The 24539-nt window shown below is 45.5% G+C and overlaps 2 protein-coding genes, 1 long non-coding RNA gene and 1 pseudogene across 4 annotated transcripts; 3 read left to right on the forward strand and 1 right to left on the reverse strand.

Moving 5' to 3' along the window:
- The first annotated feature begins 1244 nt into the window (after positions 1-1244).
- NAXE (NAD(P)HX epimerase) lies at positions 1245-4156 on the forward strand. The gene is made up of 7 exons (XM_055403062.2): positions 1245-1474; positions 1609-1717; positions 1867-1977; positions 2056-2169; positions 2927-3074; positions 3404-3612; positions 3923-4156. The coding sequence occupies exons 1-6, from the start codon at positions 1293-1295 to the stop codon at positions 3604-3606; spliced, it is 867 nt and encodes a 288-aa protein (XP_055259037.2). The 5' UTR covers positions 1245-1292; the 3' UTR covers positions 3607-3612; positions 3923-4156.
- A 145-nt stretch (positions 4157-4301) lies between these two features.
- Positions 4302-11600, reverse strand: GPATCH4 (G-patch domain containing 4). Of its 2 annotated transcripts, none has more exons than XM_055403058.2 (8): positions 11526-11600; positions 8250-8386; positions 7741-7814; positions 7541-7633; positions 7358-7444; positions 5593-5684; positions 5312-5362; positions 4302-5078 (listed from the first exon to the last, which is right to left on the reverse strand). In XM_055403058.2, exons 2-8 carry the CDS (start codon positions 8326-8328, stop codon positions 4466-4468), a joined length of 1089 nt encoding a protein of 362 aa, XP_055259033.2. In that variant the 5' UTR covers positions 8329-8386; positions 11526-11600; the 3' UTR covers positions 4302-4465. The 2 variants fall into 2 exon arrangements, with proteins under 2 accessions (XP_055259033.2, XP_055259035.2); XM_055403060.2 differs by lacking the exon at positions 11526-11600 and adding an exon at positions 11214-11438.
- Positions 11601-11627: 27 nt separating this feature from the next.
- Positions 11628-23322, forward strand: LOC148778205 (uncharacterized). Its single transcript, XR_016037325.1, has 3 exons — positions 11628-11751; positions 12090-12246; positions 23220-23322. It is a non-coding gene; the product is annotated as an uncharacterized LOC148778205 (long non-coding RNA).
- Positions 14078-15048, forward strand: LOC129541434 (ras-related protein Rap-1A pseudogene; annotated as a pseudogene).
- Positions 23323-24539: the final 1217 nt, after the last annotated feature.

Below are 24539 nucleotides of genomic sequence, written 5' to 3' on the forward strand. Positions count from 1 at the left end.
GAAGACATGGGTTCGATCCCTGGTCCAGAAAGATCCCACATGCCGCAGAGTAAGTCAGCCCATGTGCCAAAACTACTGAGCCTGTGCTCTAGAGCTGGGGAACCACAACTACTGAGCCCAGGAACTGCAACTACTGAAGCCTGCGTGCCCTAAAGCCTGGCCTCTGCAACAAGAGAAGCAACCGCAACGAGAAGTCCAAGCATTGCAACTAGAGCGTAGCCCCCCTCGCTGTGAATAAGGAAAAAACCCCTGGCAGCAAAGAAGACTCAGCACAGCCAGAATAATTTTTTTCTTTTAAAATAGGAGGGGTTTTTGCTTTTCTCAGTGAACTAGCCAGGAATGGAATTCATGTTACAGGAAAAGAATAAACTAGCATAAAAACACCCCCCTCAATCCTGTTGTTGTTTAGTCGCTAAGTCGTGTCTGACTCTTTGTGACCCCATGAACTAACTGTGACCGGCCAGGCTCCTTTGTCCATGGGATTCAAGAATACTGGAGTAGGTTGCCATTTCCTTCTCCAGGGGATCCTCCCCATCCAGGGATCCAACTCGCCTCTCTTACTTCTGCTGCATTGGCAGGCGGGTTCTTTACCTGGGAAGCCAGGTAAGCAGAGATAAGGGAGGCTAATTTAGTGGGGAGAGGGGTCCCAAGTTATATGAAACGCTTCAGTTTCAGTCGCTGAGTCGTGTCCGACTCTGCGACCCCATGAATCACAGCACGCCAGGCCTCCCTGTCCATCACCAACTCCCGGAGTTCACTCAAACTCATGCTTAGTAGTGTTAATAAGAACATTAACTTATTGAGCCCTATGTGCCTGCTGCTGTCTACGGCTTTGCATGGAATACAGCCCCGTATGTACTCGTATCCCATTTTATAGACAGGCAGCAAATCTGGAGAGCCAAGTTCACTCAGTAGGGCAGGAACCCGGGTTAACTGCTATGCTATACAGCTTAGCAGTAACAGAACTGCCACTCAAAAACATGAAGAAACGAAGAATTACTATCGACGCGCGCTTGGGAGCAAAGCACTTCGGGTCACTTGTGAGGCAGTATGAACATGCTCCGGCGATGGGCCGGGATCCACACCGTAAGACAAGACGGCCTGACGAAGGCGGGGCCGGGGTGGGAACGCACCCGGGCGTCGGCGCGCGCAGTCGGCAGAGGAGAGGCGGCGGAGCTGCCAGCGCTAGGAGCGCTTCCGGCGAGGCTGCTTGCGGGCCCGGCCCCTCGGGGGCAGGGCCAAGTGCGGCGCATGCGCCGGGCGGGCCGGCGGGCTCCCTCCTGGCTGGCTGGATGTCCGGTTTGCGGGCCCTGCTGGGGCTCGGGCTGCTGGTTGCAGGCCCGCGCCTGTCGCGCGTCGGAGTCCAGGCCGGCTCCTGTCGCGCAGGAGCCACCTGGTGGGTGCCGCAGCGGCTGATCTCGAGTGGCCGTGGGGACTCAGGAGTCATGGCGAGCTCAGCAGTGAAGTACCTGAGGTGGGCGAGGTTCTGGGCGGGCAAGCGGGGCGAAGGACTTGGGTGGAACCCAAGGGGGCGGGACCTGGGGCGGCCGCGCCGCCCGCGCGAGGGAGCACCTGAGGGGTGGGGACTCAGGCCGTGGGTTTCCTCAGCCAGGAGGAGGCCCAAGCCGTGGACCAGGAGCTGTTTAATGAGTACCAGTTCAGCGTGGACCAACTTATGGAGCTGGCCGGTCTGAGCTGTGCCACAGCCATTGCTAAGGTCAGTGGCACAACTCTCGACCTTTGGGGCAAGCCATTGTACAAGCCGCCCTGGCCTAGGCACAATGAAGTGAGGGGAGGGACGGCCAGGCCAAGCCTGGTCTGTCACTGCCCAAAGACCCTCTGAATCCCCTTTGACTCTGCCTTCAGGCATATCCCACCACGTCCTTGTCCAGGAGCCCCCCTACCGTCCTGGTCATCTGTGGCCCTGGGAATAACGGAGGAGATGGCCTGGTCTGTGCCCGACACCTCAAACTCTTTGTGAGTGCCCGGGGAAGGGTTGTGGGGGAGAGGTTTCCAAGACCTGGGCTTGAATTACTCCCCTTCCTTTCCTCATAGGGCTACCAGCCGACCATCTATTACCCTAAAAGGCCTAACAAGCCACTTTTCACTGCACTGGTGACGCAGTGCCAGAAAATGGACATCCCCTTCCTTGGTGAAATGCCCCCAGAGGTAGGTGGCTCCAGTTCACTGCCCTCCTCAGTAACTGTTGCCTGTATCCTGCTCTTCCCTCACCTTTCCAGGCTGAGCTCACTTACAACTCTTCCTCTCTAGATTAACTCTTAGCGGGCAGGGAGAGTGCCTGACACAGGTGCCTAAAGTATGCTACCTGAATGGAATTGGTGTCATAGGGTATGCTCCATTTATGAGTTGCCAGCACCCCCTTCTCTCAAGCTTTATTTCCCCTTAATCTCCCCTGGTCACTGTTTCCACGCTGTAGCCAATTCCTCTTCCCCTAGCATGCAGTAAACACATTATGTGCCCCTCTTGGGAACTGAAGTGACTACCTTATCCTAAACCCTTTCTTCAGACGATGGATTTAGGAGTGGGAAAGTTGAGAACGTTTTAAAATTCCTTAGCACAGATGAAGAGACTGAGATGCAGAACAAGGTAAGTGATTTGTCCAAAGTCACAAACCAGTTCACGGCAGAGGCAAGGCCAGAGCCCATCCCTCCTGACTCCAGGTCTCAGGCTGTCCTACACTGTAGCCTCTCCAGTGGTTGGCAGACACCCAGAGCGGAAAATGTGACTGGACTCAGCTTGGCCTCAATCAGTGACTTGCACTCTAGGCCTCAGAATGCCATTTGAATGAGATTAAAATTCTCCCAGCGTCTATGGCCTTTGGGTACAGAGGACAGTCCTTTCCTGTTAAGGGCTCTTTGTGAAGCTACTAGCTCTGACATCTTCTCCTCCTCCTGCTCTCCCACAGCCAATGCTGATTGATGAACTGTATGAGCTGGTGGTGGATGCCATCTTTGGCTTCAGCTTCACGGGTGAGGTTCGGGAGCCATTCCGCAGCATCCTGAGCGTCCTGAATGGACTCACTGTGCCCATTGCCAGCATCGACATTCCCTCAGGTGCTGGGTCCAAGGAGATTGGGGGGATCAGGGCCCTACCCTGTCTTGAGCTAGGTACCTAGGAGTTCTTGTTCCTGATTTAAGGTTCAGACAGAGTCCAGAGGTGCAGAACAGAGCCAAAGTAGGGCTGAGGAACAGAGAGTTTAGGAATGCCCTTTACATGCTGACTGTGAGCCCAGAGCCCAGGAGTATGTGCAGCTCCAAGGACATGATTTCCTCAGGTGGGGACCCAGGGGGCTTCCCACTCCTTTAAGATTAGAGCAGAGCAAGGTGTAGAAGGGGACTGGACATCCTGGTCCCTTCTGCTCTGACTACCACCTTCTTTTCAGGATGGGACGTGGAGAAGGGAAGCTCTGGAGGGATCCAGCCAGACTTGCTCATCTCCCTGACAGCACCCAAAAAGTCTGCAACCCAGTTTACTGGTCGTTACCACTACCTGGGGGGTCGCTTCGTGCCACCTGCTCTGGAAAAGAAGTACCAGCTGAACCTACCACCCTACCCTGCCACCGAATGTGTCTACCGTCTGCAGTGAGAGAAGGTGGGGGGAATTCTTTTCAATAAAGACTTAGTGCCTCTCCCCCGACTGTGGAGTCCTGGGAGCTCTTCTGACAATAATGGTTAGGAGGTGGCATAGCCAGAGAGCAACACTGGAGAGGTGGTGCACTCTCTCTGGGGGAACAATATACAAGAGAGGTTTCTATGGCAATTGGGGGCAATGACAGTTGACTTTCAGATGCTGAAAAAGGCTCCCAGGTGAGGTGTGCATCCTTTACACGCACAGCGTTCTTATAGGGATGCAGTCAGGGAGCTGGGTGAGGTTCTGTGAACTCTCTCCTTTCACTTAACAGCATAGCAAGACTATCAGACGTTAACAGAAGGAATTTCTTCGGAGGCCTCTAAGGAAACTAATTTGTATTCAGGACCTTCCCGGGCTGAGAATGGAGATGACAGTCACAACTTATCTACAGGCTCGAAGAACAAGCTGATGTTTATTCAATTTGGTATCGTTAGAAACTGGCAATCTCTGGGCTGAATTTGCATGTTTTCTTAGCCTTCAAAATAAAAAAAATCAGTATATTTTCCATAGATCTACATTTTCAGCTTCTTTTAGCCAAGATGTCTCTTCAGATGTCTGCATTCCCATTGCCACAGCTCCCCGCATCCTGGTCCCTTAGCTGCCTGGCCCCTGCAGGTGCCTGAGTTTACCATCTCTGGGTTAGATGCTGTAAGGGGGACTTGCCTCTCCCTCGACTCAAGACATGGCACTACCACTCTCCTCTCAGCGGTTCCACAGCTGTTTCCTCCTCGGGAGGGACTCCTCACTGAGAGGGTGCATAAGACCGGCATCAGCTCAGGTCCCTCAGGCTTCAGCTCCCGCCGTGACCCGGCCTTCAGTCTCTCTTCTGTTTCTTCTTTTTTGCTCTCTGGTCAGCGTTGACTCCAGGTCCATCCAAGACTTCCTCCTCCTGATGCTGCCGTCTTTTCTTCTTGCCTGTCCTCCTCTTCTGATCACTGCGTGATCTGCGCTCTGCTTCTCTGGTCCCACTATCCAGAAGACCCTCTTCAGCTTCCCCATGCTCTGTGTTCAAGTCTTCTTCCTCACGGTGCCGCTGCCTCCGCTTTTTCCTGCGGGGCCGGTCGACGTGCTCTCTGTTTTTCAGCTCCGCAGGTCCGTCTGTCCCTGCGGCCCCCTCCTCGTTTTCTGGAGCCGCGCCCGCTCTCCCACCTGCGACTCCATCTTCCTGATGCTGTCTTTTCTTCTTCCTGCTCTTTCTGACGCTCTTGTCCGTGTGTGCTGAGTACTCCTTCGCACTCCTTTCAGTTGCTGTAGCCTCTTCTTCCTCTTTCTGCTTCCTTTTCTTTTTCTTTTTCTGGGGGGGCTTGCTCTCAGACTGCAGTTGAGGGACCCCAGGGTCCTGGCCTTTGAGCCGAGCCAGGAAGGCCTGCTCCTGGGCCTCTAAGCGAGCAAGCTTAGCTTTCATTGTGATCCCAAGACGAGCAGCCCTGAAATAGATGGGGCCCAAGTCAGAGAGAGGCTCTCAGGGAAAAGAGGCCTAATCTTTGAGAGTGCAGGGAAAGTTGGTAAGGAGGAGCTATCTATCTTCAGGCAGCTTCAAAAATGGCCAAAGAGTAGGAGTCATTTCCTCTGGGGTGAAAAGAGTGGCACAGGCCACCTTCAATGGTGGGCTCATGATGGGGAGAAAAGAAGGGAGCCCAAGAAGCCAACCACTACTTACTTGTGTGCTGTTCGTCCCTCACAGGCCTGGAGCAGCATCTCATCGGTCAGACTGTTGGAGAGGGGTGGGAATCAGGAATTACAAATGGATCTGGTGGAAAGGCTTGACCTCCCCTCTAAAACATTCACCAGTGAGTTCCTATTCAGGACCTGGAAGTGCCAAAGATTAGTACAACAGTTCCACCCCCCAAGAAGACCACAGTCAAGCATTATACTGGTCCTTTCTTCTGAGATTTGAAGGCATCTCCTCCCATATGCCCCAGCACTAGAAAGAAGTCTCACACATTTGGAGGCTTGGGCTCCTGGCTGTCATCATCACTGCAGCTTTCCCAGTCCTTGTCTGGCTTCTCTCCACTTGAAGTCAGTGTGGCTGTCTAGAAGGAGGAATCACTGGGATGGACAAGGCCCACTCAACAACACCGTCATCCCACTTCCCTTCTGGAAACCACTCCCAACCACCATCTCAAGTAGCCAGAGGCACAGATCTGTCAGCCCCCAACATCACTCCTTACAGACCTCCACTGAGGTGTGCCAACTTGCATGTCAACTTGGGCAAGAAGTGGGCTGCAGTTGGGAATGGGTGGGGCAGGGGCAGTCCTGGCCCCCTGGCCCACAGCCAGCTAGCTAGTGGGCAGAACAAGGAGAAGGGAGGGACAAGTGCTTGGGTCATCAGGTCTTCACAGTGGGACAAGTGCCCCCTGGTGGTCATCTCATGGTTCCAGCAACAGACAAGAAAGATGGTTCTTTTCACAACCTGTGCGCCCCCCAACCCTGGCCCAAGACCTATGCACAGTTCTTCATTTAACCAGGTTAAGAACCGACTATGGATTAAAAGGCTGGGGATAGAGGGTGGAGTAAGAATGAGATGGGTGCAGCCAACACAGATCCTGTGTGGTTAACAGGGAAGGAGATGTGGCAGAATGTAGGCAATTATGAAGAAAATACTGGTGGACTACAGTCCATAGTGTTCCCAAAGAGTCAGACGTGACTAAGTGACTAAACAACAATTCTCTCTGCTAGAGGAGGGGTACCCGACTCAGACTTCAGGGTTTGGGGAATAGTTCCTACAAGTAACTCAGCTTTGAAAGACAAGGAAAAGGTCAGTAGGTAAAGGAAGCAGAATGTCCCAGACAGAGGGAGCATATGCAAAAATTTGAAGGTGAAAAAACATGGTACCTGAAAAAGATTCCGAATCAGTCTGGTTAACGTGTAAATAGAGGTCCTGAGAAGTGACGAGAAACAGGCCAGGGAAGAAGGCAAGGACAAGGCCTAAAGGGCCATCTGAGCCAGTTTGACACCTGTAGACTATGTCATCCTAGGTCAAGGAGGAGCCAGTGACACAGTGAAACTTGTGTTTTACAGAGAACACTCTGGATACTTTGTGGAGGATGAACTGATTGGCATGGGGATTGAGACTAGAGTGAGGAGCCTAGCTAGTTATGAGGCTGTGAAAAATTATGCAGGAGATGACTGTCTGAACTGGGGCAAAGATGGCCACAGAGATGAATGGGAAAGATCTGCTGGATAACACATAGAGCCTGTAAGCAGGTAATAGAAGATCGTTAAATGTCAGCTCCCTTCCATTGGCATGCTAGAAAAGGGAAGTCTGAACACCTGGGTTCTAGTCCTTGGCTAGAACAGGTTTTTATTGTTACTAGTCACCTGTGGGCTTTCAGTGAGCCACCTCCCCCCTTCTGGCCACATCTGCAAAGTAAAAGACAATGGGGCCGATAATCTCTCAGGTCTCTGGCTTCTAAGTCCTTTGAAACAGATGTCCCCTTCCTGCTCTCCTCTGGCAGCTCCTGACTGTCCCCACCTCCTACTCCCTGTTGCAGCCCCCTCAGCAGATGGCAGGGATCCACGCAGCCTGAAGATTTCAATTCTTGCTGAGGATCTGGGCAGTCTAGGTCAGCAACAGCGAGGTTAGCCACAGGACCCTACTTAGGACAGTCCTGAGAACAGGGAGGGCATGCAAGGCAATTGTTCAGACCCCAAGAGACCAGGGAAGGGGAAAGGGATGGGCCCTCTCACCCCCAGCGTGTAATACCTTCACAAACTTCTGATACAGCAAGTTGGGCTTGGCATGACCCTGACGGGTGGTCTCCTTAGACAGGCGTCTTATCTGTACTCCGTCCTGTGGGGAAGTATGAGTGAGTGGGTGCCATGTCTCCCCTCACCCCTACGTGTCCCAGGCCCTTGTGTTTTACACGCCTACCATTAGAGCTTATACCTGCCCAGTTTCCACCACCAAGTTGGCTGCAGTGTTGTTGAACAGATCATTCCACCAGTGATTGGTGAACTCCTTGGCAGGGTCGTGTCCCACCTGCCAGAGAAGAATGAACTCAGGACCTGTCATTACTCTCCCTCACCCTATCTTCAAGGCCCCCATCTCCCATCCCCACTGACCTCCCGCAATCTGTTCAGTCTTACCCCATAAGTGTCCTGCTTCAGTGTCACCCTGAGGGCCTGAGTGATACCATTCTCCTTCCGGCCCAGGCCTTTGCCTGCAGAAGACAGTGAATGACCTGGTTTATTCCACTGCCTCCCAGAGCAACCCCGGCACATGCCACTGCTTGTCATTCCACACACCCAGCATTGGGCATGCCCTGTCCCTCTCAGAAACCCTCCCAGTTCCACTCTTTCCAGCACCTCTCCATACGGTCTTCATGTCTGAGCCCAAACTCTCTTTTCCCATAATTCTCTCAGAACAGAGGTCATCTCTTTCCCACTCCCAGTTCTCTCAGCCACTTCCTTCTCACTATCCACAGTCATATTTCTTGCCTTTTCTGGAAATGTCAGCAATTTTCCTCTGCAAATTTTCTCTTTTAACTTTTCCTCTTCCGTTGAACAGACTACATAGAGGTTAATCCAGGATAATGCCCCTGGGCAGAGGGTAGTGAGGGAGTTGGGGGATGTGGAAGGGGCCCCGTGGGAATCACCTTGAGTCCATCCATGCTTTAGCAACTGCTCCTCAGCAAACTTCATCCCCCGACTCTTGACCTCGGGGGTGATACTCATGGTGAGAAAAGTCACTGTCTTCAGGCTCTCACTGGAGAAGAAGCAGTCACTGTCATCTCTTTAAGAGGAAAGGAGAAAGTGCTCAAATCATGTGCCAAATCCATCCTGACTGCTCTTATAAGAATTCTTTCCTGGAGCTGGAGCAGAGACCGAGCTGGGAGGCCTGGTCCTTAGGGAGCTCCCTGACCACTGAGGGGTCAACATGCTGAAGGTCAAGGAGGACTGGTATTAACGATAATACCTAAATTTATGGAGAGCTCACCACACGGTGGGCTTTGCTAAGGCTTTGCATGGGTCATTTCATGTAATCGTCCCAGTCCAGGAAGATTTCCTAAACTTTGCATTCAGGAAAGTATTACTATCCTTTTGTACAAATGAGGAAACAAGCCTAAAGAGGTTAGATGACTTGCTCAAGGTCACACAGCTGATGCATGTAGAATTCAAACTCAGGCAGCTGGTCTGCAGAATTCCCACTCTTTACCACTACCTGACAACATCTCCCATGATTTATTACCATGTTAAAAACAAAGCAAAGCAATGAGATGTTCGTTAACCTGAATTATATGTCTGTGCTCATTTGTGTGATTCTTTGTGACCCTTTGGTCTGTAGCCCGCCAGGTTCCTCTGCCCATGGGGTTCTCCCAGCAAGAATACTGGAGTGGGTTGCCATCTCCTCCTCCAGTTATAAGATGGCAGTACTTAATACAGCCTGTGTCCTATGCCTGTGCCCAGCATTTACAGTCCTCTTACTTGGTGTGGGGGCTACTCCACCACTGTCTTTCAGTCTTGTTGGAGCACCCCTTTTGAAACTGTCCAGCTTAGAAAGGTGCTCTTATATTTAACAGGGGGATGACCCATACTGTTATACTGTCTCATTTAACCCTGACAGTTCTGTAAGACAGATATTATCCTTATTTTATAGAGGAGAAAAATAAAGTCTCGGTTTCTTGCCTGGTTTCCTATACAGCTGTTAAGAGATGCAGCTGGAAATATGAGCCCAGGATGCCTGACTGTATAGTAGGCCTGCTTCTATTACATTCCCAACTACAGTCATCCCTCAGTTATCAGCAGGGGACTTGTTTTAGGACCTGCCGTTGATACCAAAACCCAAATTCTATACTCAGTCTTCCACATGCCAGGATTCAACTAACCAAAATGGTACTGCTGTAGTATTTATTGAAAAATAATCCACATATAAGTGGACCCGTGCAGTTCAAACTCAGGCTGTTCAAGGGCCCACTGTAGTTGTATTTCTTTATAGTAATTCAGGTGTTCCTTTTTGGACTCCACAATGCCATTATCCAACTTCATTGGAGGGACTGATGTTGAAGCCGAAACTCCAATACTTTGGCCACCTGATGTGGAGAGCTGACCCATTTGAAAAGACCCTGATGCTGGGAAAGATTGACGGCCGGAGGAGAAGGGGATGACAGAGGATGAGATGGCTGGATGGCATCACCGACACAATGGACATGGGTTTGGGTGGACTCCGGGAGTTGGTGATGGACAGGGAGGCCTGGCGTGCTGCAGTTCATGGGGTCGCAAAGAGTCGGACACGACTGAGCGACTGAACTGAACTTATATATCAAAATTTGCCTTGAAATGGTTAAGATGGCTTATTACACAAGACATTCAAAACTAAGACAATCACTGCTGATTTGAGTTACTAAAGTTAACTTCTGTATTAAGATCACTTATTAGAGGCATTGCAGAACCATTTTAAAAGTTGATTAATGGCAAAACTGGGGCTTCCCTGATGGCTCAGTGTTAAAGAATCAGATTGCCAATACAAGAGATGCAGGTTTGCTCCCTGGTCTGGGAAGATCCCTTGGAGAAGGAAATGGCAACCCACTCCAGTATTCTTGCCTAGAAAATCCCATGGACAAAGGAACGTGTCGGGTTACAGTCCATGGGGCTACAGAGAGTCAGATACAACTTAGCAACTGAACAACAACAATGGCACTACTGGAGTAATCCCCTAGCCTCCCCAAGTGAAGACTTTGAAGGCTAAAATTTTCATTTGTGTTTAAGAAGGTTTACTAAGTACACTAGTAAAAAAAAATCAGACACGTCGTTAAGTTACCTACCCCTCCTAAACATTACATATTAAGCTTAAGAATGATGATTGGGGTGCGGATATGGTCTGGTTAGATATGAAAAGTAGCAAATTTAGGGTGACTCACATTTCTGTTCACATTTCTACTTTGAAAGATGATTACCTGAAAACATAACTGAGACTCTGAGAGTCCCAACAGAGAAGGCTGAGGGCTTTAAGGACATTTCAAAACTCTGTCTCTTCTCAGAAGTTATTTCTGATCTATTATAACAAAAACAACTAACACTTATGCATTTACTCAATGCCAGCATGTTGCTTACTGTTTTACGCATATTATTGCATTTAATCCTTCCAACAACCCCACAGGGAGGTGTTTTGGGTTTTTGTTTTGGCTGCCCCAGGTTCCTTGCAGGATCTTAGTTCCCCAACCACAGACTGAACTCCCCAGCCCTCCGCAGTGAAGGTGCAGAGTCCCAACCGCTGGACCACCAGGGAATTGCCAGGAGGTGTTTTTACTGTAACTTACAACTGAAGAAATGGCATTGAGAAGTTTAGCTACTTGCACAAATCCAATAGCTGGATCTAGGATCTCAGGCACTGCAGAACTCGTGTTCTCAATCACTACACACAGGCTCATAGCCATTTACGCTTTAAACTCTAAGACATACCATAGTCTATGCCTTGTCGCATTAATTCGAAATTATGTTATATACCACAGCCTATGTTTAGTCTTATTCCCCAACCCCTGATGCACTTAACGCAGCTCCTGAATGCGTTCAGTCCTTAATTGTTGAACTGAATGACACAGGTAGGAATTTCCTTAACCGACCTAGAACAGGTAACCGTGGGCAGAAGCTAGATCCCAGGCTGTGCTCCGCAGTCTTTGCGAAGGTTGTGAGCACACTTTCAGGAACTGTCTTCTTTCCAGTCAACGTGAGTTTTCTGGAGAAGGGGCCCTGGGCTACCATTCTTACAGAGGTTCTAAAGAGCTGGCTCCTTTCCGAAGGGTTCCTTCCTGTGGAGGTTAAAACTCCAGCCCTCCGACCGCAGCTTCACTTGGGTAATACTATTCTCTTTCTGTCACATTTGCTCCTGAGCCCGGGCTACGACAGTCACCATTAGGCTGACTGTAGCCCCTTACCGTCATTGCCAGGTCCTCTCCGCAGAAACACGTGACAGACGTGACTCGTGCGCAGCCATCTTACCGGAAGCGCTGTTTCGACCCTTCTAGGCTGTGGAAACCATAGAGATGCACGCTGGGCCTGAGTCTCTGTGGTCCCCAGAGACACTATCCGAGAGGCCGGCTTGCCGGATGGTTGCCATAGAAACCCAGCCCCAGAGCCAGCGCGTTTCTGGAGATTCGAGAGGTATCCTACTTATTGCCTCCCAGCAGGCCCTGAGCAGCTAAGGGACTTCAGCCCTACCTGGCTCTATTGGGGTGCGGAGAGTCGCTTTGGGTCCGACATTGGCTAGTCTCAGGCACAGATATGAGAAAGGAAAATTTTAGGTGAAAGCATCGGGAGTGGCCTGAGAGATTCGTGGAGGCAGAGAAGGAGGTAGTACCTCTGAGGTGATTAATAATTCAGGGGATGAATACTCAGCCTGCGGGGACAGTTTTTTGTTTTGATTTTTTTAAATAAAATCCTAGAGGTAAGAGGCTTCAATAGGTTCATCAAACACATTTTGATTCACCACTGTGTGCCAGGACCTGTTCTTTGGTACTGGTGCATAAAGATGCATAAGACACGAGCCCTGACTTCGAGGAGCACTTCGTCTAGCCCGATCAAAGTTGGAAGCTCTAGTGGGACTGAAGAGGCAAAATCCCGGAATGCGTGACAGGTTGAGGAGTTCAGACTTGCCTTGTAAGTATGAGAATCCATTGAGCAGGAGAGGGAAAGAACATATTGCAAAGAAGTCAGAAAGAGAGGTTGCACATCCTCTCATCCCCACAGTGTTCTTAGGGTCCACTGAGCCACCCGGGAACTAAAATCTGAAAGGAAAAAAAAAGTTTTCCCTTATTTTCGTCCCTATAGCGCCCCCTAGGATCTTCAAAGAGAAAAGCTGCCATTTCACTCAAGCTTTGTCACAATTGCTCAGTATGTCGTACTACCTCATTCCAGTAAGGGTTTTTTTTTTTTTACATGAAATTAATTTTACTTTTAAAATATGCTACATGGGAACAATACTTTAAACAATGGATCTTGATTAGTGGGCTTTTAGATGCTTTCATAAGTGATGTGGAATGCTTCAAATATACTGTTCAGAGGTTGGATTCAATTAAGGAACATTTCGTAAATGGCATTCAGATCTGAGTCCTTTTCCTGCTCAAGAGCAACCTTTCCCTGGTCTATAAAGTTAGAATGTTGGACTAGTGCAATAATCTTTACAAACTTGGTTTTATTGTAGTGTCTCAGGGGCACTGAGAAAATTCCATAGATAGAGTTTCAATTTCCACCATTTCCTCACTCTATCTCCCCTGTATATCTAATATTACATATTATACTGTGGTCATAAAAGAAGTTTGAAAACTCAGGAATAGGGCAAGGGCCCTTTTCAGCCCATAATTTCTGTTCAGCATACTCTTTGTCAGCCATTCTGAAAACCTAATGGCCATAATTTGTTGAATTGAACATTCAGAAAACTAAGATCATGGCATCCAGTCCCATCAGTTCATGGCAAATAGATGGGGGGAAAAAATGGAAACAGTGACAGACTTTATTTTCTCGGACTCCAAAATCACTGCGGACAATGACTGCAGCCATGAAATTAAAAGACGCTTGCTACTTGGAAGAAAAGCTATGACAAAACTAGACTGCATATTAAAAAGCAGAGACATCACTTTCCTGTAAAGGTCTATATAGTCAAAGCTATGGTTTTTCCAGTAGTCATGTATGGATGTGAGAGCTGGACCATAAAGAAAGCTGAGCGCCGAAGAATTGATGCTTTCAAACTGTGGTGTTGGAGAAGACTCTTGAGAGTCCCCAGTCAATCCTAAAGAAAATCAACCCTGAATATTCGTTAGAAGGACTAATGCTGAAACTGAAGCTCCAGTACTTTGGCCACCTGATGAGAAGAACCGACTCTTGGAAAAGACCCTGATGCTGGGAAAGATTGAGGGCAGGAGTAGAAGGGGGCGACAGAGAATGAAATGGACAGACATGAGTTTGAACAAACTCTGGGAGATAGTGAAAGATTGGGAAGCCTGTCAGTCCATGGGGCTGCAAAAATCGGACACGACTTGTTCAGTCGGAGCAACTGAACAACAACAACATCATAACTTGCTGAGATTCCGAGTCTGGCCTAGGAACCTGAACTCCTGCTCTGCCTGGCTCACTCATTTGATAAACATTTATTAAGGGTCTTCTATAGATCAAGGACTAAAGGTCCAGCCCTTGTTCTGCTGGGCCTCTCGATCATGTAGGGGTGTAACAAGTTACCATGAACTTAACATCAGTGAGTGATGAGAGCTGTGGCAAGGTCAGAACACAGTGCTGTGGGGGTAAGAGAAGAAGTCAGGGCCCCTGCAGGCCTGTCCCTGGGGGCTATGTGGGGTTGCAAAAGAAGAAATGGGCCTCCAGGAGTTCAAAATTTCAGGGGGTCTCAAACTTCTCACAAGAGTTGTACAAAATAGGCCATCGCTGCTCTCGAGGCTGCTACAGCCGCCGTTGCCGTGTAGAGCCGGAGCAGGAGCCACGGCCCAGAGGAGGGAGGAGGTGGAGGAGGTGCCGGACCGCGGGCATTGTCAGTATTTAAACAGACCACATCATGCATGAGTACAAGCTAGTGGTCCTTGGTTCAGGAGGCGTGGGGAAGTCTGCTCTGACAGTTCAATTTGTTCAGGGAATTTTTGTTGAAAAATATGACCCAACGATAGAAGATTCCTACAGAAAGCGAGTTGAAGTAGACTGCCAACAGTGTATGCTCGAAATCCTGGATACAGCGGGAACAGAGCAATTTACAGCAATGAGGGATTTGTATATGAAGAATGGCCAAGGGTTTGCACTAGTATATTCTATTACCGCTCAGTCCACGTTTAATGACTTACAAGACCTAAGGGAACAGATTTTACGAGTTAAGGACACAGAAGAGGTTCCAATGATTTTGGTTGGCAATAAATGTGACCTGGAAGATGAGCGAGTAGTTGGCAAAGAACAGGGTCAGAATTTAGCAAGACAGTGGTGTAACTGTGCCTTTTTAGAATCTTCTGCAAAGTCAAAGATCAATGTTAATGAGATATTTTATGACCTGGTCAGACAGATAAATAGAAAAACACCAGTGGAAAAGAAGAAGCCTAAAAAGAAATCGTGTCTCTGCTTTAGACCCACAGTAAGCAGCAGCTCTGAGCCAGATTACAGGAATGAAGAACTGTCGCCTAATTGGAAAGTGCCAGCATTCCAGACTTCAAAAAATAAATCTGAAGCGGCTTTTCCTGTTTTATATATTATGTGAAGAATTTAGATCTTATATTGGTTTGCACAAGTTCCCGGAGAAAAGAATTGCTCTGTGTATATCTCTTTGAAAATAAGACAATAGTATTTCTCCTTTGCAATAGCAGTTATAACAGATGTGAAAATAAATATTCTTGACTCTAATATGATTATACAAAAGAGCATGGATGCATTTCAAATGTTAGATATTGCTACTATAATCAAATGATTTCATATTGACCTTTTTATCATGTTTCCTGTCAAGTACTAAAAAGTTGAACCATTTTACTTTATATCTGTAATGGTATAGATTATGAAAATTTCCCCTCAAACTCATTGCAGCAGATAACTTTTTTGAGTCATTGACTTTATTTTATATTTAAAAAATTATGAAATATCATTCTGTCATTATATTCTAATTAAAATTGTTTGTGCTTAAAAAAAAAGTTGTACAAAATAAAAGCCATTATGAGAGAGGAAAAATATATGACTATTTATAAGGTAAGCTCAGGGTCTTTCTACTCCTCCATCTTGGCCCCTCTCAGTTCTGAATGCTGGGAAGTCCGAGATCAAGACACCAGGTTGATGACCTTCTGGTGAGGGCCCTTTTCCTGATTCATATCTGGCAGCTTCTTGCTGTGTTCTTTCGTGGTGGAAGGGGCCATGACTACTTATAAGAAAATAATCTGAAATGCAGACATAGAAAGATCAACAGAAATATTTATTACAGGAATACTTATAAAATGGAAAAAAATGTAAAGAACCTAAATATTCCACAACAGGAGAATGGCAAAATAACTTACAGTGGAACAACTGTTGCTTATTGCCCAGTCACTAAGTCATGTCTGACTCTTTGTGACCCCTTGAACTGCAGCACACCAGGTTCCCTGTCCTTCCCTATCTCCCAGAGTTTGCTCAAAGAGTGGAACTATACCGTGCACTAATACATAGTCTTAAAAAATGAATTTGAAGGATTCTTAATAATTTGGGGGAAATGCCTATAATATGATTGAAGTGAAAAAAGCAGGTACAAACTGGTCCCTAAATAGTAAGAGCCATCTATGTTTAAAATTCATTGACTATGACATCAAAATAAATAAAAAACCTAGTAATTTAATAAAATATAGCAAAAAAGTGCAATAATTGTACAATGAAAATTCAAAAATGTCATTGAAAGAAACAAAAGAAGACCTACATAAATGGAAAAATACCTGTGTTCATGGATTGGCAGACTTAATAAGATCACAGTACTCTCCAAATTACTTTGCCAACAAAGGTCCATCTAGTCAAGGCTATGGTTTTTCCAGTGGTCATGTATGGATGTGAGAGTTGGACTGTGAAGAAAGCTGAGCGCCGAAGAATTGATGCTTTTGAACTGTGGTGCTGGAGAAGACTCTTGAGAGTCCCTTGAACTGCAAGGAGATCCAACCAGTCCATCCTAAAGGAGATCACTCCTGGGTGTTCACTGGAAGGACTGCAGCCGACTCATTTGAAAAGACCCTGATGCTGGGAAAGATTGAAGGCAGGAGGAGAAGAGGACAACAGAGGATGAGATGATGGGATGGCGTCACCAACTCAATGGATATGAGTTTGGGTAGACTCCAGAGTTGGTGATGGACAGGGAGGCCTGGCGTGCTGCCATCCACGGGGTCACAAAGAGTTGGACACAACTGAGTGAACTGAACTGAACTAACTCTCCAAATTGGTCTACAGATTCAGCACAATCTCTATCAAAATCCTAGCTGGATTTTTGCATCAGTTGACAAATTGATTTGAAAATTCAAGTAGAAATGCCAGGGGTCCCTTTTCTTGAAAATGAGCAAAGTTGAAGGACTAACACTTCCTAGTTTCCAAACTTACTGCAAAGTTATAATCATCAAGACTATGGTTTTGGCGCAGCCTTGATATAAAGATCAGTAGAATAGAAATGAGGGTCCAGAAATAAATCCATACATTTACGGACAATTAATTTTCCACAAGAATGCAAAGACGATTTAATGAGGAAAAAAAAAAAATCTTTTCAACAAATGGTACTAAGACAATGGGATAGCCACATGCCAAAAACTGAAGTTGGACCCCTACCTCACATCATGTGCAAAAATTAACTCAAAATTAATAAAAAAACCTAAAGTTAGAGTGAAACCTCTAAAACTCTTAAAGTATAGATGTAAATTTTCATAACTTTGGACTAAACAATAGTTTCTTAATTATCCAAAGGTACAAGCAACCAAAGAAAAAATATAGATAAATTGGACTTCATCAAAGTTAAAACTTTCGTGCTCCAGAAGACACCATAAAGAAGTAAAAAGAAGGAGTTTCCCTGGTGGCCTAGGGGTTAGGATTCCACCGTGGCCTGGGGTTCAATCCCTGGTCAGGGAAGTGAGATCCCACAAGTGTTGCAGTGCAGCTAGAAAAAAAAAAAAAGAAAGAAAAAAAGTAAAAAGTTTCGCTACAGAATGGAAGAAAATATTTGTAAATTTAAAAATGGGTAAAAGATTTGGATACACATTTCTCCAAAGAAGATGTGCAAATGGCTAATAAGCTCATGAAAAGATACCCAACATCACTAGTTATCAGAGAAACACAAGTGAAAACCACAACGCGGTATCATTTCACACATGCTAGGATAATTGTAATTTAAGACTTTTAAAAAAAATGTGAACCATCTTTAAAATCTTTACTGAATTTTCTGCAGTATTCCTTCTGTTTTATGTTTTGGTATTTTGTCCATGAGGCATGTGGGATCAACAAGGATTGAACCTGTGCCCCCTGCATTGGGAGCACAAAGTCTTAACTACTAGATCATTAGGGAAGTCCTGGATAATTGTAATTTTTAAAATAAACAATAACAAGTGTTGGTGAGGATGTGAAGAAATTGGAACCCTCATACACTGCTGGTGGGAAGGTTAAATAGTGCAACTGCCTTGGGAAACAGTTTGAAAGTTCCTCTGAAAGTTAAATGTAGAATTACTGTATGATCCAGCAATCCTGCGCTTAGGCATACACCCAAGAGAACTGGAGACATATGTCTGTACAAAACTTGTACACAAATGTTCAGAGAAGCACTGTTTATAATAATAGTTTAAAAGTGGAAAGAATCCAAATGTCTCTCAACTGATGAACAGATAAACAAAATATAGTAAATTCACAGTGGAATATCATCCAGTCATCAAAAGGAATAGGGTATTGCTACATTCTACAACATGGATAAACTATGAAAATATACTAAGTGAAAGAAAACAGACAGAAAAGTCCACATACTGTTTAATTCCATTTACATGCCATGTCTGAGTAGGCAAATCCATTGACATGGGTCAACTGGGAAGAGGAAAATGGAGTGACTACTAATGGATACAGGGTTTCTTTTGGGTTTGATGACATGTTCTGGAATCAGTGGTGATGGCTAAACTTGGGAACATACTAAAACTCACTGAATTGTACACTTTAAAAGGGTAAATTTGATGGTATGTGAATTATCTTAAAAAATTCATATATACAGTAAAAGAACAAGAGAAGAATGCTAACACGTTAGAGGCAGTCGTTCTGAGATGAAAGAACTGTGGGTGTGTCCCTTTCTTTGTAACTTTTTTCTGAATTTTAGTTTTACTACAATTAACCTATTTTATCAGGAAAAGTAACTTTAAAACAGCAGATGGATACAAATCAGAGTTCCTTGGTGCTAAGAAACTTGGTATGAAAATAAGGATAAATATGATTGGAGGAGGGAATGGCTACCCACTCCAGGATTCGTGCCTGAAGAATTCCATGGACAGAGGAGCCTGGCAGGCTACTGTTCCTGGGATCTCAAGAGTCGGACACAACTGAGCGACTTACACTTTCACTTTTTTAATGATTGGTGACAAGGGGATCTTCAAGAGGAGGTGAGTGTGGCCCAGAGATGACCAACACTTGAATATCTTTCTAAGTTTCTGGAGCAGAATGAAATCCTAACAACTCGCTATTAGGTTATTTTTCTTTACTCTAAGTCAGTGTCATAAAAATCAGACTCTGCTAACAAATACTTTTGGTGCATAAACTTGTATAACATTTTCCTCTACCTCTTCTCATTTATTTATTTATTCTATTACTGATCTGCAAGATTGAGGGAAGAGAAAAGAACTTGTGTTTGCAACTACAGTATGGGGATTTTTAAAAAGTTTGTATCACAAATATTGACAATGTTTATCTAGTATAATGTGGGGAGGGGCTTTGACTGTGCTGCAAGGCTTTTGGGATGTTATTTCTCCCACCCGGGATTGAAACCAACAGTCTTCCAGTAGTGAAAGCGAGGAGTTCTAACCACTGGACCACTAGGGAATTCCCTAACATCATATTATTTTTCTGTCTCTTAGAGTTTTTCTTTAGGCTGATAGTATTTCCTAATCTTCAGGCCTAGGCAGTTTCTAAGTTTCCTACTCCATTAACCATTTGGAATTTATAACAATAACAATTTATAACAATAATACAATTTCTTGTGTAGAGTGCTCTGCTATTTAAAAATAGTGGATTTTATTTAAAACGGTGGTTTACAGTTTGAAATATTTTCACAAACATCAATATATTTGATTCTCAGCCTAATCCCATGTTATACATAATCTTCCCTATTTGTAAGTAGGTAACCTGAGGGCCAGTCAGCACAGAAAAAGGAAATAGAATGGTCTCAGCCACAGGCCGTTGTTCTTTGACGCAGTTTAGTGTGTGTTCTCGGAGAAGGCAATGGCAAGCCATTCCAGTACTGGTGCCTAGAAAATCCCATGGACGGCGGAGCCTGGTAGGCTGCAGTCCATGGGGTCGCTACGAGTCAGACATGACTGAGCGACTTCACTTTCACACATTGCAGGAGGAAATGGCAACCCACTCCAGTGTTCTTGCCTGTAGAATCCCAGGGACGGGGGAGCCTGGTGGGCTGCCCTCTATGGGGTCACACAGAGTCGGACACGATTGAAGTGACTTAGCAGCAGCAGCAGCAGCAGCAGTAGTGTGTGTTCTGCTTAACAAACATTTATTTCTCTTTGAATCATCACTGCCACTGCTCCTTGGTACCATGCTTCTCTCCAGTCTGGATCAAGACCGTTCTCAGAGTCCGGCATCACTGCCCCTGTAGTTCTCGTCTCTGGCTCTCCCTGGCCTCAGTGTCTCCTGTGAAGGGGATTGAACACCCCAGAGCCTGTCCGTGCTGGACGTGGTGGGGGGGTGGGGAGAATGACTGAGGGGGCGAACCACCTAAGACGTCTACTTTCCTCTGTAGTGCTTGCGGCCATTCTAGAGTCAGCCCAGAGGAGTAAAGTTTTCAAGACAGCAGATACTTCCAACTTGGGTTGTTTTTTATATTTAAAAAATGAAATGGAAAATTTAAGTAAAAATGCCATGGAAAAATTTCGAAACGGGGGAAATATGAAAGACACCAACATGAGTGGGAGCAGAGGTAGGAAAAAGGCCTGAGTTGAAAAGAGAAACATCTCATTCCTTTGACACTGCTGCCGCAAATATCAAGAAGGAAAACACTCTGAGAAACTGGGACTCTCTCTCTGAACTGAAGCTAAGCCTTGGCAAGCAAGAGTCTGAAGGGTACTCTGGGTCTGGTCGACGCCCCGAGAACTTTAAAGTGTCTGCTGTAGTATTCCTATCTCAGAATGTTCTCCGCCTTAAACAGGTGGTGATCTTCCAGCGGGGCACAGGACGCCAGCCGAGGGCGGAGCCCAGCGCTCCGCAGGGCCTGTCAATGACGGTAATGCAGCCTTCTCCCGCCACCTGCTGGCTGTGTGATGTATTGCATATTAAATCATGAAAAAAGTCTAACCAACTTGCTACCAAGTTGCCAAGTCACTTCAGTCGTGTCCGACTCTATGTGACTCCACAGACGGAAGCCCACCAGACTCCCCCATCCCTGGGATTCTCCAGGCAAGAACACTTGAGTGGGTTTCCATTTCCTTCTCCAATGTGTGAAAGTGAAAAGTGAAAGTGAAGTCGCTCAGTCGTGTCCGACCCTTAGCGACCCCACGGACTGCAGCCTACCAGGCTCCTCCATCCATGGGATTTTCTAGGCAATAGTACTGGAGTGGCTTGCCATTGCCTTCTCCGACTTAAGAAACAAAAATGCCTTGAAAATCTGGAAGGACAGACAACAAAATGTAAAAATTTAATTCTTTCTACATGGTAGGATTAAGAGGGATTTTCATTTTTAAATGTTTTTATGTTCGTTAAATTGTCTGCAATTAGGTGCCTCATTGTGGGATCCGTTTTTAAGAAAGCAATAAAAGCGGTCCTCCAATTTAAAAATTATTATTCTATGACTCATTCTGGCTTCACTTTTAAAAATGTACTTATTTTTAATTGGAGGATAATTGCTTTACAATGTGTTGATTTCTGCCATACATCAACATGAGTCAGCTGTGAGTATATACATGTCCCCTTCCTCTTGAACCTCCATCCCACCCCTTTAAGCTGTCACGGAGCACCAGATTGAGCTCCCTGCATCACACAGCAAATTTCCACTGGCTCTTTATTTTATATATGGCTTTGTTGTTATTGTTCAGTTGCTCAATTGTGCTTGATACTTTGTGACCCCATAGACTGCAGCACACCAGGCTTCCCTGTCCTTCATTATCTCCTGGAATTTGTTCAAACTCATGTCCATTGAGTCTATGATGCCATCCAACCATCTTATCCTCTGTCATCCCGTTTTCCTGCCCTCAGTCTTTCCCAGCATCAGGGTCATTTCCAGTGAGCTGGTTCTTCACATCAGGTGCCCAAAGTATTGGAGCTTCAGCTTTAGTGTCAGTCCTTCCAATGAATATTCAGGCTTGATTTTGCTTAGGATTGATTGGTTTGATCTCCTTGCAGTCTGAGGGACTCTCAACAGTCTTCTCCAGCACCACAGAATTCAAAAGCATTGCTCAGCCTTCTTCATGGTCCAACCCTCATATCTGTATATGACTACTGGAAAAGCTATAACTTTGACTATATGGACCTTTGTCACAAAGTGATATCTTTGCTTTTTAATATGCTGTCCAGGTTTGTCATAGCTTTTCTTCCAAGGAGCAAGTGTCTTAATTTCATGTCTGCTGTCAATGTTACCAGTGACTTCAGAGCTCAAGAAAATGAAATCTGTCACTACTTCCACTTCCCCCCCTTCTATTTGCCTTGAAATGATGGGAACAGATGCCATGATCTTAGTTTTTTGAATGTTGAGTTTTAAACCATCTTTTTCACTCTCCTCTTTTATCCTCATTAAGAGGCTCATTAGTTCCTCTTCACTTTCTTCCATTAGAGTGGCATCAGCTGCATTTCTGTGGTTGTTGATATTTGTCCCAGCAGTCTTGATTCCAGCTTGTGATTCAACCAGTCCAGCATTTCACGTGGTATACTCTTCATAGAAGTTAAATAAGCAGGGTGACAATATACAGCTTTGTCGTACTCCTTTCCCAATTTTTGAACCAATCCATTGTTCCATGTAAGGTTCTAACTGTTACTTCTTGACCTGCATATAAGTTTCTCAGGAGACTGGTAAGGTTATCTGGTAAACCGTATCTTAAGAATTTTCCACAGTTTATTGTGATCCACACAGTCACATATCATGCAAGAATGAATATGATAAAGGACAGAAATGGTAAGGGCCTAACAGAAGCAGAAATGATTAATAAGAAGAGGTGGCAATAATACATAGAAATATACAAAAAAAACTATAACTATGATGGTGTGGTCACCCCCCTACAGCTGGACATCCTGAAGTGTGAAGTCAAGTGGACCTTAGGAAGCATCACTATGAACAAAGATAGTAGAGGTGATGGAATTCCAGCTTAGCTGTTTCAAAATAATGCTAAAAACTGATGCTGTTAAAGTGCTGCACTTAATATGTTAGCAAATTTTGAAAACCCAGCAGTGGCCACTGGATCGGAAAACATCAGTTTTCATTCCAGTTCCAAAGAAGGGCAATGCTGATGAATGTTCAAACTGCCATACAATTGTGTTCATTTCCCACGCGTGTAAAGTTATGCTCAAAATTCTTCAAGCCAGGCTTCAGCCGTCTGAAGTTCTTGTACCAAGAACTTCCAGATGTCCAAGTTGGGTTTAGAAAAGGCAGAGGAAGCAGAGGTCAAATTGCCAACATTCGTTAGATCATAAAGCAAGAGAATTCTGGAAAAGCATCTACTTCTGCTTTACCATGTGAGAGCCTTTTACTGTGTGGATCACAGCTGGAATACTATGCAGACATGGAAAAGAATGAAGTTTTATGTCATGCACTAATAGGAACAGATGCTTACAACATATTATTAGGTTAAAAAAAGCAAAGTAGGGAACAGTTTGTATGTGATCTCAAATAGATTTTAAAAAGAATATATACCTGATGTATGTTTCTATTTATCTGCATTCTTGAAGTTTCTTTAAAACTTTCTGGGCATTTACAGAAGAAGCTTCAGTTCAGTTCAGTTCAGTCGCTCAGTCGTGTCCGACTCTTTGCGATCCAATGAATCACAGCACGCCGGGCCTCCCTGTCTATCACCAACTCCAGGAGTTCACTCAAACTCATGTCCATCGAGTCGGTGATGCCATCCAGCCATCTCATTCTCTGTCGTCCCCTTCTCCTCCTGCAGTTTAATTGCTCCAGGAGAAGGTAAGAAGAAGGAAGGATTTTACTTTTCATTTTATTCCTTTGTTTGTAGTTTAGTTCTTTTTTATTCTGTTCATGCATTAATTTTGTTGTATTTTGTGATAAAAATAAGTGGAACACTGACTTGTATGCATTTATGGTATTTGTGTGCTTAAGATCAGGTGATCCCTTAGAATCAATCGATCAGTATCTGTGTTTTGATTGATTCTGTTCCTTTGACACTTCTTCCCCTTACCAACGGTAAGGACTAAAATATACTGAGTGCATTATATGAGTCAGTTTGTTATTTTTGTCGCTAAGTAGTATCCAACTCTTTTGCGACCCCATGGACTGGAGTCCACCAAGCTCCTCTGTCTATGGGATTTTCCAGCCCAGAATACTGAAAGGGTTGCCATTTCCTTCTCCAATATGAGTCAGGCTCAGTTCTAATTATTGATGTTGTTATCCTCATTTTCCTATGAAAACAATGACGAGAAGGTAAGTTGCCTAATGTTATCCAGCTAGTAGGTTGCCTGAGATTTATCTCCAGACACTCAAATTCCAGAGCCTGTGAAACTCCAACATTATGCCCTGCCTTTTGGTTAAACTTGCAGAAATTAAAGAAAGAAGACCTCAATTTTATCTATCTATTCAGTCAACATTTTTTGAATGCCTCCTATATGCCATGTGAGAAAGCTGTTAAGTTGGGGGAGGCGGTGACTTCCTGGAGGAAGCATAATGGAGGCATTATACTGTCTCTGATGTAGCTAATGAAATTGAGTTGCTGTAACAATGGTGGCCCCCTGCAGCAGCAGCCTTTGTAGCCTTAACTACAAGAAAGTACTGTAGAGGACTCTTGCTGCAAATGGCCACTTCCTCCTCATGCCTTTGCTGGCCCTCTGCAGGCTTCTGATACAAAGGAGCCTACCCTCAGAGAGATTCAGGCTAGCAGGACACTCCTGTGCTAGTTCTACAAGTGGATCTGCTGTTGGAGGGGAAAACAGCCATCAGTATAGGGAAGTTGAGAAGTGGAAAAACACATTTCTCTAAGTTATTTGTTAACACACATTAAAGATTGACTTAACTCATTAATGAGGGAACTAGAAGAAGACAAAGGAGCTGCTTTGAAGAGCATTTG

Source organism: Moschus berezovskii, chromosome 4, assembly GCF_049115385.1.
Source record: "Moschus berezovskii isolate FMDL1 chromosome 4, NW_MosBer_1.0, whole genome shotgun sequence".
Classification (NCBI taxonomy): Eukaryota; Metazoa; Chordata; class Mammalia; order Artiodactyla; family Moschidae; genus Moschus; species Moschus berezovskii.